Genomic DNA, 13,755 nt, shown 5'->3' with positions numbered 1-13,755 from the left:
TTTAGGTTGTTTGTGATTATCCTAATTCCTATACTGTCGAGATTTTATTATGCTTCTGATTATGTATGTATGGACTATGGAAAGCGAGGCCGTTGATCACTGGAGATTATTTTTTCTTTGGCCCCTAAACGTTATATATTCTTTCATTTTAGCCCTCAGTTTTAGATTTATTTTTTTATAACTTAGCCTCTAAAAGTTTTGTTGCTTTTCATTATTCCCCCAACTTCTAAAATTCAAAGCCCTAGTAAGGTAGGCATGGCCCAATCTTTTTGTCTTTTTTTTTTTTTTTTATTTGCAAATGTAATTACCAAAGAGAGAATTTGTGAGGTTTACAAATATCTGGACTGCACTTCAGTATAATTCATCTAAAGTTGTCCCAAAAATTTTTTTATTATAAATATGAGTAGATTGTAATATACACGTGACAAAAAAGAATAATTTTGTTCATAAGCACCAGATATTATTCAAAGATAACATGTACGGTATTATAATTGGCAGCCTGCTGCTTGTGCATATCCACCTAGTAATCTCTGATCATCACTGTCATAATCCATATGCAACATTTTCTTCTAACTCTTATCTCCTTGACGTTTCTTTTGTTGATTAATTTGGTTTGCAGCAACTACAAATTTGTGCCAATTTTTGTCCTAGCCCACTCTTTTCTTTGCCTTTGCTAGCCATGATTATGTCTTTGATTTTTGTTGACGAACTAAAGGAAGCTTACCTTGTGTGATCTAAAAATTAATTTGACACCATCAATATTTGCCTAGTTATCTGGTCAAAAGCAACCCCCAGCAATTTAGATATATGGTGCAAAATGATTGTGCGTGGTTATTTAATTATGAAGTGCCAAGGGCACTCGTGATGATACAAGTTACTTGTAAAACTTGTGCACAAATATACAAGTCGACATAGACTTTTGCACATCCAAATTTTTACAAGTCTTTATTGGAAATATTGTCGTCAATTAAAAACCCACGAGGGAATGCCTTTTGTGAGTGCGAAAACACCATTAAAAATATACCTAAAATTAACATTAATTGTTACCGCACATGATTTTCCTGAAAAACATTTTGTCAAAAAGCAAATTTCGTAAGTTCACAACTTTGAATATGATTCTTCAAAATGGTACCTATTTCTGCAGCAACAACTGAAGTTTCCTCTGGAAAAAGGGAAAGGCAAAACAAAAACACCACTAAATATAGAGACTTCACATGCATGATATATCATTCTTGAAAGGGAGAAATCAAATTTCTTGTTTTGATAAATGTTTCTGTCTCACTGGTTTGAGATCAATTATAAGCTCAATCTCATGTGCTTTCACGTGGATGTGTAGCCTTATAAACGATGATGGTCCTGATGATATTCTGTGTTTTTTTTTTTTTTTAATTATCGACAACAATGAAACATGCATTTGACACCATATATATATCTATATCTTGTCGGCTATCAGTACAACTTTGGTTAAAATTCGATTCACATTTGTGAAATCCATGTTTAATCATTGAGTTTGATTACTCTGCCGGGGGAAACCACAACCTTGGTGAAAATGAAAACGCTGTACGATATGGCAATTTAGTACGAACAAGATAGCATAGACAGGGAAGAAAAGCAGAAAAATAAAAAAAGTTTATGCCCATTGTTTCTACCTTTGTGCTTCCATGGCGTGTGAATGAACATACTTTTATACATCTAATAATTGTGATTCTTTAGTTACAATTCAAATGAATTTTTTAGGAAGAGATAATATTTAGTTGTATTTAGATTAGTGATCTGAATAAAGAGAATTGATTAAAAAAATAAAGTTTAAATAGTGATAAAAATATTCTGAAAGCATAAGTAGCTTACTGTAATAATCCACCTAAAGGATCCACTAGTTGCATGAATAACGTTGAGCAGTCAAAATAGAATTTTAGTAGAAAGAAAGCCAAAGTGAAAACCCCACTAACCAATAATGTTCTATCAGGAAAGTCTGTTGCCCTATTCTAAAAATGCTCTGAGCTTTTAATTTAACGTTGACTAGTCAAAAAAGTGTAATTTAATCTGACGTTATTCATCATCAATGTTCTTGTAAAAACGGAAGTGCTCATGGTCTGCGGGTGGTAGTCTTGTCTAGATTCATTTATTCAATTCATTTTGATAGTTTGAGTTTGAAAAAATTCATTCGTTTAATAAATAAATGAATTCGATTTGATTCGTTAAATAAATAAATTGAATCTAAGTTTAAAGATATTTATTTATTTATTTATTTAGGATTCGTTTAATAAATAAGTAATAAATAAATTATTTATTTATCCACCCTCCATAGCAATTTCTTTTTGTTGTGTCTGCAATTTCTTTTTGTTTGCTGTTTAGAGAAGCTAGCACCATCTCCCCTAACGGTAACCTCTTTTTTCTTTTTAATTTTCGAGCTACGGGTTTAGTTTTAATTTTGCTCTAGTAGCTTCCCAACTCTATCAAGTTTTTGTTGCCCAAATGGGACTGTTAAAATGGCACTACCTACGAAAAAATTTATGAAAATGAGCAAGATTTGAGCAAGAAAGTAAGCTCTTTTTAGATTATAAGCAACTTTTTTTATATGGGTATTGGGGTAATGGGGTTTATAAAGAAGACACGATTAAGCAAAACCAAAAATGGTAGATGTTGAGTTGATGATGCTTTGAGATCTTTTTTCTTCTTTTATTTTTTTAGCAAGAATTTATAATTTGGTATTTGACCGACTGTATATTTTAATTTTAGAATATGATTTGGATTACTTGTGTTTTATAGGATGTTAATTTTGTGGTTTTTTTAATATTTTATTTTTACTTAATTTTTGTTTATTAATTATATTTTGCAAACAAAATTATATTCAAATTTGGTTCGTTTATTATGGGATAAATGAATAGTAAACAAATTTAATTTTGATTCGATTCGTTTATTAATTTTACTAAATGAATTAAACGAATCAAATTGAATATTCTTTCAATGAATTGAATTCGAATCCTAAGATTTCAATTCGTTTAATAAATAAATCAAATTCGAATCAGTATAATTTTGACTTAATTCATTTAAAATTCGATTCAAATTCAATTTGTTAACTCATTTTGTCACCCCTATCAAGATCAAATATGAATAATCACACACGAAAAAGAAAAGCTAATTAAATAAAGAGAAATTCTTATTCTTTTGGAAACTCAAATTTTTGTACGCCTCTTGATTAGTCTCTTACAATCCAAGCACGATACTTTTCATTATATAATTGTTTGAGAATGTGACTGGCACGCACTACTTAACCTCTTTAACATGTCATCAAAATTCATATATCCCAATAAAACAATACTATCAAAAGAAGTGGATGTTAATTACTTTTTAACTGATAAATTTTTTTGATAATATAAAAGTTTAGAGGGATTTTTTTTACTTAATGACTTAATTAACTTAATTTTAATTAGTTAAATCATTAAGTTTTTTTTTAACTTAATGAAAATTTTCAGCCATTAAGTTATTAAGTTATTAAGCTAATTTTTTTTAACTTTTTTGCTTAATTTAAAAAGTCTGAATGATATCAATAAAAGATATTTTTCGAAATATCCCTATCTAATTAATTAATTTTCATCCTTACCTAAAACAAACATTTAATAATTAGCATTATTACTCATCTCTATATAACTTGTGATAATAGATAGTGATAGAATATTATTATTTTTATCTTTTTATTTTTTTTCAAATTAGCATTATTTATCTTCATAATTTTTATGAATATTTTTCATATAATTAAAAACATCATAAACTATAATAAAATTGATTAACATATATAATATAGAATATTAAAGAGTTATGTTCAATTGAATATGATTTATGTTATAATAATATTTATTTTATTTATATTCTTTGAGATATTTATTATTTGTTTGACATTTATAATTTGTAAGGGTATAAATATAAAAATATTAGTTTTTACATTTTTTAAACTAAACAACTTAATATTTATTTTTAGCGATTAAAAAAAATCATTCAAATTCAGACTAGTTCAAGTACTATTCAAATTTCAGACCCAAATAAAACAAACGCCACCTATGTTTAAACTCCGCTCACGTAAATAGTATGCGAATTTAATTACTAATATGCATGGAAAAGGAAATTAAAATTTTTTAAAAAAAATTGTGAGTTGCTTTTATAATTCTATAAGAATTGTGGCTCAAAATAGGCAACATACTTAATTCGGGACACGGAATGAAGCACGAGTATGGACGGATTTGAGAAATGATGATATGTCGTCAAAATGTCCTCCCAAAGTTTGTATAACACTTCAAAACCACCTATAAATTTTGTGAAATGCGAACGTCTATAATTATTTATTTATTTGAATTATTTATTCATTTTTTAAAGTGGTTTAAAAAATAACTTTCAATGCCGAGCATATATTATGAATTGCTTTCAAAAGTATGGCATTCTCCTCTTGCCGTCGGTCACAAGATCGATAAGGCAATAATACTCGTCTACTGTGTAGACTTTTTGACATAATTAATACAAGAGATACGCATGCTTTCATGAAATCAATTTCAGTACACCAACGCTATCAAAAAAAAAAAAAAAAAAAAAAGAAAAGAAAGAAATTCAAGCCATGATTCTATTTATTTATTATTTTCCCTTTTAAAAATTGAAGAAAAGTGGCTGAAATTAACTAGGATTAGTGCCATGATATTTGGAAGAAAATTAGGGCATGCATCGTGTCAATCAAATATATAAGGACTTTAGAGGAGAAAAAGAAGCTTCACCATCTACATGAACCACACGAAGCGATTGATAAGGCGTTATGTGATTGGCAGGACACTGATTTCATATCAACTTGAGAGACTTAGTCTAAGGATAAAAGACATTATCACGAACCAAAAGAATTGTAATATATCGATTATTCAAGTTAAATTTTTGTCCAATATTACGTATAAATTTTGCATAATCGCTTCAGAATTGAAAGCTATCTCTGGACAATGAATATAATTTATAGATTTTTTTTTTCTTTCAGTTGATGTAAATAAAAATTCAATTTGATGTAAAAATTTGTTTTAAAAAATGAGAATTTTATATCTTAGATGTTATATCAATGTACTGATTAATCTATCAATCAACCTAAATGAATTACAACGGGTAAATTTAATCAAAACGCATAATACTGTGATACTTTTTAACTCTATCGACATAATTTAAAATAAAATTTTAATTGGATGTAAACGTTTGTTTTAAAAATATGAATTTTATATTTTAAAATGCGCATGTACCAGCAAAATTAAAAAATTAAAAAAAAAAAAAAAACGTAGATCAGGATTCGAGAAGATGAGTTTGATGTTTGAGTTGATCCTCACGTGCTTTAAATAAAAATTTGCCACGTGGGGGAGTTGTTGTTGCTTCTGTATCGAAAAATGATGTCGGCCGGGGCCGGATCTGAGCCATATATAATTGGACTTTATAATTGATTAATAAATAAATAAATAAAAAAATACTAAGCGATGTGATAGTGATGCAAGAAAATTAGGTCCGTCTTAATGATGTAATTTACAGTTCATGCAAAAATGACATTATCTGACATAATTTATTGCATATTTTTAAATGGATTTTAAGTTACGGCACTGCAGCTGTAATTTAATAATTGCCGAAAAAGATTTATGTGGAATTGTCCTATTAAAATTTTATTATGCGGTAGAATAATGAGTCTCGGAGATTTATTAGTTTATTTAAGATAAATTTTTAAGTGCGACTAGTACAGAATCACTGATAAAATATATATTAAAATATACTATTATGTCACGTGATAAAATGTTAATGGACCACTTGCCACCTTAATTCTGTATAGCTATACCGAAGTGGGAGGGATAATTATAATAATCCCACGCAAGTTTCTCGCCCACGTGTTACCTTCTTCTGTTTCCTTACGCCGGCGTCAGAATCTTCATTTTGCAACTCCAGCATGCAAATTCAAACTGGTAGCTCGAGGCTTGGTTAATTTCTTGAACTTATCCAATTTAATGTTTAATTAAATCTATTATTTTATATTTTTATTAGATGGAATTAATTTGAGAATCGTATCAAGTTATTTGTCCTGCTGCTTAAGCTAGCTATAGCCATGCATTTTATATTCTGTTTAAAACAAAATAAATAAATAAACTGCATTATGTTCGATATGGATTTAAGTCGTATAATTAACGGGACGTATAATAGCTATCTGATTAAGATTGATTTACGAATAATCCATTGCCGTCAGTACTTGGGCAGATGATTAATCCTTTGCGGAGAAGCAGAGAAAAACTTTGTGTACACGAGAAACCTTCAAGTGATTTGTCGAAATAGTCAATAACTCTTTTAATCCGTCGTCTTCTAGAATCGGATCTATATCAATTGACGCAATGGTGAATCTTGCGCATGAGTTGATCTACAACTTGTAGTTTTTCATATCTTAACTCTAGTTTTGTTTGGACATTGTAAGATGGAAATATTTTGTGGACTCGTGCAAGAGTTTGGTTTTGATACCACATAGGAGCTCATTAATCTAACTTCTCTCTAAAGATTAATGTTATGCTTACTTACTTTAGATACTCGCTAATACCATTAACAATTAACACCATTCACATGATATTAAACGATTGGTGACACATCAATGAATATTCAAACTACGTATCTAAACTAATTAAGCATAATATTATTGACACCCAAAGGCTAACAGCTAACTCGTATATAACTAAGTGAAGGGTTATCTCAAGCTCATATTATTATATCTATAAATATTCTTAATCGATGTGAGCTATTTTTCTCAACAAAAATAATACAAAAAACTAAAAATATATTTATTCCAAATAGGATAATAGAACGATAGTTTCGGTTTCTTAATTTGCAATGCGGGAATATTTTTAAACAAGATTCAAAATCCGGATAATAGGCAAACTTTCAAGCGAATTAAAGAGATTAAATCAACATCATACTAATAATAAAGGCATGACCCGTTGCTCCAATTATGAACTATTATTATATCATTTCGGCTATCTTTAAGACAAAAATCCTCTTCTTCACTAATAATAAAAGAAATGTGTTCACGCATGTATATGTCGGCATGCATTACTTATCATTCATTCTCATTTTGGGAAATTAATTATCATTGTAGTTGATCTTTCACATAGATAGAGCTAGAGAGTGACACACGCATACTCTCTCTCAGTCTCTTCACATCCTTTCAATAATTGGGAAATGACAGATTGAGTGACTGATTGTTTGACAATCATTTTGAGTGCATCTGTTTATAATTGAACTGAGCTTAATGCAACCCCTATCACAATGAAAACAAGAAAAAAATGACATTTCTTTGGGTTTTTTCTCGTTGGCAAATGGCCTGTTTGGGCACTTTCTATTACATTATGTGTGTATTTAATTAATTAATTAATTTAGTATGTTATTGATTCACTTGAGAAATTGTGTAGTCATAATGAGAAGAAACAAAATTTATAAAGGCCAAGTCGTAGTCATAAAAACTAGAGCTAGAGCCATAATGAAAATAAATAGAACTTACGAGGATCAAAGCACAAAAACTACATCTTGACAGGCCAGAATGTAAATAATTGTCCAATGCTTTCAATTGATATCTGTTGGGTAAGGGAGATGGCGTACTTAAGATCTCCATGTATATCACAATTTTTAGAGAAGGTTTTTGGTGTTTTCAGACCATTACTCTTTATATATTTACTATTTACACGTGTTTATACATATTATTATAATTGATTAAAGTATATCATGGCAATGAGTGAATAGACAAGAAGAGCACAAAATAATTTTCCTCAATCTTATTAAATTGTCACCATATTCATCTATTAACTAATTAGAAAAAAGTAAATATGCATATATGACAATAACTTAATTATAGGCCACGCACTAAGATTGGGAAGTCTCATTGCGAATATTTAAAAATAGTGCTACACATTCTAAATTTTTTATCCCAAAACATAATCACAAACAATGTAGCATTCATTGGTTAGTTGGTGAGATAGATCAATACGCAGAAAATATTTATTTATTTTTAACATAAGATATTTTAGCCTATCTTTTTCAAACTATAGATCAAATAGTAAAAATACTAGGGCCCAAAACAGAATTATTGGATTATAAAGAGCAAGATAATACCTGAAAAATTACATTATATATAGCTTTTAAATAATGAAAATTATATAGTTGATGTTGTTCCTTTTCAATGCGACTAAAAGTAAAAAAGTTCAATGCAACTTTATCGTCATTTTACTGGACCGAAAACTCAACTACATTTTATATTTTTAATTCTTGGACCAAAGACAACCACTGCTATTATAATCAACGTGTAATTAACAATGTTAGAAATTTCAATGTTTGAATTCTAACTTATAATTGTCATTGCATTTATGTGGTTAATAAATACTACTTTCACATGATATTTATAAGTTATAGGGGGTAAAAGCTCATTTAGTCTCTCTATTTTAAGATTAGTATCCATTTAGCCCCTGTATTTTTAAAAATGACTCGAAACATCCCTACCGTTAAAGTATTGATACACCTATTGTTACTTTTTATTTTTTTTGGGCTTACCTTTACAATACTATCCTTTTATAATAATTTTTTTGTTTGGACATTAATAAAAAGAAAATAATTAAATTATCAATTTAACCCAAAAAAATTATATTAATTTTTAATTGTCAAAAATTACATGCAACTACCAAGTGTGCAAATGGTTCTTGCATTTTTTTTTATTTTCTAGGGTTAAATTGATAATTTAATTATTTTTTTTTTATTAATGTCCAAACAAAAAATTATTATAAAAGAGTAATATTGTAAAAGTAAACTAAAAGAAATAAAAAGTAATGGTAGGGGTATCAATATTTTAACGACAGAGATGTTTCGAGGTATTTTAAAAATATAAGAATTAAATGAATAGTAATCTTAAAATACAGAGACGAAATAAACTTTTACCCCTAAGTTATAGTATAATTGAAAATAATTCTTAAGTAATTTTTTGTAATTCAACTTTTATTTAATTTTGTGTGAAGTTGAGGCAGGATTGAAGTGCGGTTCTTCATCATTACTTTTTAAAAAATATTAAAAAATTAAATATTAGCTTCCCTCTCGAATTAAAGGCACGTGGGTACATAAAACCTACTTTTTTGTAGATTAGATAGTCTTAGTCAACCGTAGCCTTTTTTTTTTCTTAATGACAGTACAATACCACTTGTACTATATCATATTCCAAAGCCAATCAGGTTAATTAAACTATGGTGATTCACTGGTAATGAGCTAATATGCCCACTATTGCCTACTTATTAAAACTATATTAATCGTAGAATTGCCCTTTTACAAGAGGAATACACAAAAGAAGTAAGCCTTTGAAGCATCAATTTGCATATTAGCCCTTTTATTCAGATACACAAATGTGTTAAATTAAAAATAAGAAGCAAAATCAAATCCCTTACGGCGCCGAAATTAAGCTTATGTGATTCTTATATAAACCTCTCAATCCCCACTTCACCAATCACCAAAACCAGAGCTAGCCCATTGCTCATCTTTCTCTCTCTGTCTCTATCAAAAATACCCTATAAGAGAGATATATATATATATATTTTAAAAACGTTCAAAACAATTTAGAGACAATGAACTGCCTTCAGAGTTGGCCTGAACCAATTGTCAGAGTCCAAGCTTTATCCGAAAGTGGCATAAAATCAATCCCGGAAAGGTACATCAAGCCATCACTCCAAAGGCCTAATTCAGTGAAACATGGTGACCGTGATTTTGATGACTCTCAAATCAACATTCCACTTATTGATCTTCAGAGCATATACAGCAACGACGAGAGTGTCCGCAATGAGACGCTGAGTTGCATCTCCAACGCGTGCCGCGACTGGGCGTTTTTCCAAGTTGTGAACCATGGGGTGAGCCCCGAACTGATGAAGCAAACGAGGGAGATGTGGCGCGAGTTCTTCAATCTCCCGCTTGAGCTCAAACAGGAGTATGCAAACTCGCCGACGACATACGAAGGCTACGGTAGCCGCTTGGGCGTCGAGAAAGGAGCAAAGCTTGATTGGAGTGACTACTTTTTCCTTCACTTCATGCCTCATTCCCTCAGGAATCCCAACAAGTGGCCGTCTCTCCCACCTTCATGCAGGTAATTTCTTCTTAAAGTCGTTTTCATTGCAAATTTGCAATAGCATGATATATACATGTTTGTTTGTTTATTTATTTATTTTTAAACTTCAGTCGTCCGTATTTTACAAAACGCAGGCTCGTACAAAGTTGTTAGTAATTAACTTTTGGAGTCTGAACTCTGATGCATGCAAGCAAATTGGAAATTTTATACAGGAAGAAAGGAAAAGTAGACACTGAAGAAGTGGTCCTGCAACTTTTCTTTCGCACTAAAGATTAACTTAATAACTTTATGCTTAGTCGTTTAAGTAATAATTCCACCTTTATCCTATGTTATAATCAGGTGTTGTACTTTTTGCCTAGTCATTTTAAGCTTGTTTAGGCTAATTCAAACAGGTATCCTACAAAAAGTTTGAACATCAAGAAAGTGAGTATTAGATTCCATGTATCTTTTGTGCAATTTAATTGACTATATAAATATTTGTTAGTTAAAGATTTCGAAAAACAACAAAGTCTGTTTTATTAAAAAAAATGTTCAGCCACGTGACTTTTAATTGATAGAAGATTAATTTTTGACACGAATTTGGAAATTCGTATGCAGGGAATTAGTATCGGAATATGGTGAAAATTTGGTGAAGCTGTGCGGAGTTCTGATGAAGGTACTATCAATAAATCTCGGACTACAAGAAGACCAATTTCAAAATGCTTTCGGTGGAGAGGAAATTGGTGCTTGCTTGAGGGTTAATTTTTACCCAAAATGTCCCCAGCCGGACCTTACACTGGGCCTCTCCCCACACTCAGACCCCGGTGGCATGACCCTTCTCCTGCCCGATGAAAACGTCGCCGGACTCCAAGTCCGTAGGGGCGATAACTGGATCACCGTTAAGCCTGTCCCGAATGCTTTTATTGTTAACATCGGAGATCAAATTCAGGTACTGTTAATGTGTACGTTAGCTGTGGGGACACACGTTAAGGGACATTAATTTTTTTAATATATAATAGTAGAAATATTTTTTTTTTTAATAAAAATAGATATAGTAGTAGTAGTAGTAGCAGTAGTAATATGTTATTTGATGTTTGCTTAGGTGCTAAGCAACGCAATTTACAAGAGCGTGGAGCATCGAGTGATTGTGAATTCAGAGAAAGACAGAGTCTCACTAGCTTTCTTCTACAACCCTAAGAGTGATTTGCTCATTGAACCAATGAAGGAATTTGTTACAAGGAACAGACCAGCCTTGTATCCACCAATGACTTATGATGAGTATAGACTTTACATTCGGACAAAGGGTCCCTGTGGCAAGGCACAAGTCGAGTCCTTAACATCAAGCCCATAGGTTCTAAATACATGTAAACTGTCCTTTTTAAATAAATTATCAGCTTCTAAATCCATATGAATCAATTGATCATGGAACTTTTCGATTCGTCTCTTGCTTTTGATCTACAATGAGGAGCTGCCTGTATCATTTAGGAAACAAAATAAATCAAAGGGATGTTGTGTGGTGGAGCTTCTTGCTCATATGAAAAAAAGAAAAAAAAAAAAAAAGGAGAGGTCGTTAGATAAATTATGTATTGGAATTTATATGTGTGTATGATGGAAACCTTCGCACTTTTGCATGTGCAATTGTTTCATTTCTTAGCCTATTGAAGAAAATAATAGTAAAAAATCATGTGATAAAATTCACAGAATAGCACTTTCACTTATCTCTGTCTTTTTAAAAAGTCCATTTAAAAATTTCAGAAAATGGACAGGAATTGACTATTGTAAATTTATGGGCGAGATCGTTTTCAAACGCATTGAATTGACACTTAACTTATCTAAATTTGACAATTTTTCTGTTTTTGATATTTCTTGTGATGAGAAAAATGAAACATGGCAAGGTTTTGATAGGTCTCAAACTTCAATCCGCTTGCTTCTTGCTTTCTCTTTAAATGCTTATCACGTGGGCGATCGTCCCTTCATGCAGGTATCTATAGACTAGTTTGGAGAAATATTCAAAAGAAGTATTCAATATTAAATTCATGATGTTGATATGTTTAAAAAAATTCTCGAGGATGGATGTTCATGTGTAGATTTTTTTTTTAATAGAGAGTTGCGTGACTATCAATATATTGGAGCTCATGATTATTCATTTTTAACAATCTTTAGTATAAAAAGAGTTCTTTAGAACATTTATAAATAAACATATTGATTAACAAGAAATTTTAAAATACATTAAAGATAATACAATTAATATATATATATATATATATATATATATATATATATGACATGTGTAATCAAATTTAATATAACCACCACTTACATTAGTATAATATCATTTATTTATTATATGAGTGACGTAATACTCCTAATATATTCTAGAACTTCTCATTGATAAACATGGTGTATTGATTACGGTGATCGGAAAATAATTAATGCAAGATAATAACAATTGACTAAGTAAATACACTTCTTTCAACAAAATCAAGCATCAATTTAATTTGTGGACATTGGCTTGATGAGGCCTTCTATGTTACGTTATTTGGGACTAATTTCTTTTCATGTGTTTGAAATAAATTCGGTCCTTTTTGCGCTCTAATATCCTGCCTATGCTATAACAAAGCTTATCAACGTGGTTTCGGTACTTTTTTGTTATAAATTTCATTCTATTTGTAATATAACATTTGAAAAAAAAGTTAATTCTTGATTAATTAGTGTGGTTGGTCGTAAAAAGTTGCTTTTCCTCTCGACCCCGTTCTTGGATTTTATCGCAAAATTCTATGCAGAATATTTGATGGAGGAACCTTAACCAACTTTCAATTGTGTGTTATTCGTCTCTTTTGTTACGCAAAGTAAATCTTTAAACACAATTAACCGATCAATTAACAAAATTAAACATTGTTGCTAGAACCCATTATATCATAGTGTCATATCATGTTTGCCACGTTAATAATTAATATATATAGGAAAATTATCATTCCTATACCCTAAACTTGTGCTTTTATAAAAAAAATACTACAACACTTTAAGGGTGTATCAATCGTCTACCCTAAATTGACAAAAGTTATTTGTCGTCCACTAAACCGTTAGCTGTCGTTTAAAAGTGAACTGAACAGTAACGAATTGACGATTTTACCCTTGAAAATTATCATTTGCATACCCTTAAAATCTCTTATTATTACTTATATACTCTTAAATTATCATTTGTATCATATGAAAATACTATATTACCCATATGATGTCATCATATTTAAATGGCAACTAACGGTTTGGTAGACGACATATATATTTTGTCAACTTAGGGTGGATGACTGATATACCCTGAAAGTATTGTAGTAAATTTGATAATGGAGTAAACTAAGGGTATACGATTGATAATTTCTCATATATATCCAACAAGCCATATGGCATAGATTATTGCTTTCAAAAGTATATATAAAGCCTAACGTTATGGATGAGATTAGATGCAATAGTAGCACACGTTTATTTCAAGTTCTTAAAATGTAAAGTCTTAATTGACAAGCAATTTGATCTTTATTTACTTTCTCTAAATTGTTTTAGGCAACAATCAAAAAGTATTGAAAGAATAAAAAACAATGTTAAACATGCGTTGAATTTTCATTGTAACCTAATGTTTGAATTGAACCAGC

General features: G+C 30.1%; 1 protein-coding gene across 1 annotated transcript; it reads left to right on the top strand.

Moving 5' to 3' along the window:
- The first annotated feature begins 9,369 nt into the window (after window positions 1-9,369).
- Window positions 9,370-11,811, top strand: LOC18038076 (probable 2-oxoglutarate-dependent dioxygenase At5g05600). Its single transcript, XM_006429340.2, has 3 exons — window positions 9,370-10,147; window positions 10,727-11,057; window positions 11,211-11,811. Exons 1-3 carry the CDS (start codon window positions 9,636-9,638, stop codon window positions 11,457-11,459), a joined length of 1,092 nt encoding a protein of 363 aa, XP_006429403.1. The 5' UTR covers window positions 9,370-9,635; the 3' UTR covers window positions 11,460-11,811.
- Window positions 11,812-13,755: the final 1,944 nt, after the last annotated feature.

The sequence above is a fragment of the Citrus clementina genome, unplaced genomic scaffold, assembly GCF_000493195.1.
Source record: "Citrus clementina cultivar Clemenules unplaced genomic scaffold, Citrus_clementina_v1.0 scaffold_6, whole genome shotgun sequence".
Classification (NCBI taxonomy): Eukaryota; Viridiplantae; Streptophyta; class Magnoliopsida; order Sapindales; family Rutaceae; genus Citrus; species Citrus x clementina.
The sequence above is the reverse complement of the archived record's forward strand: the minus strand, read 5'-3'. Positions and strand labels throughout refer to the sequence as shown.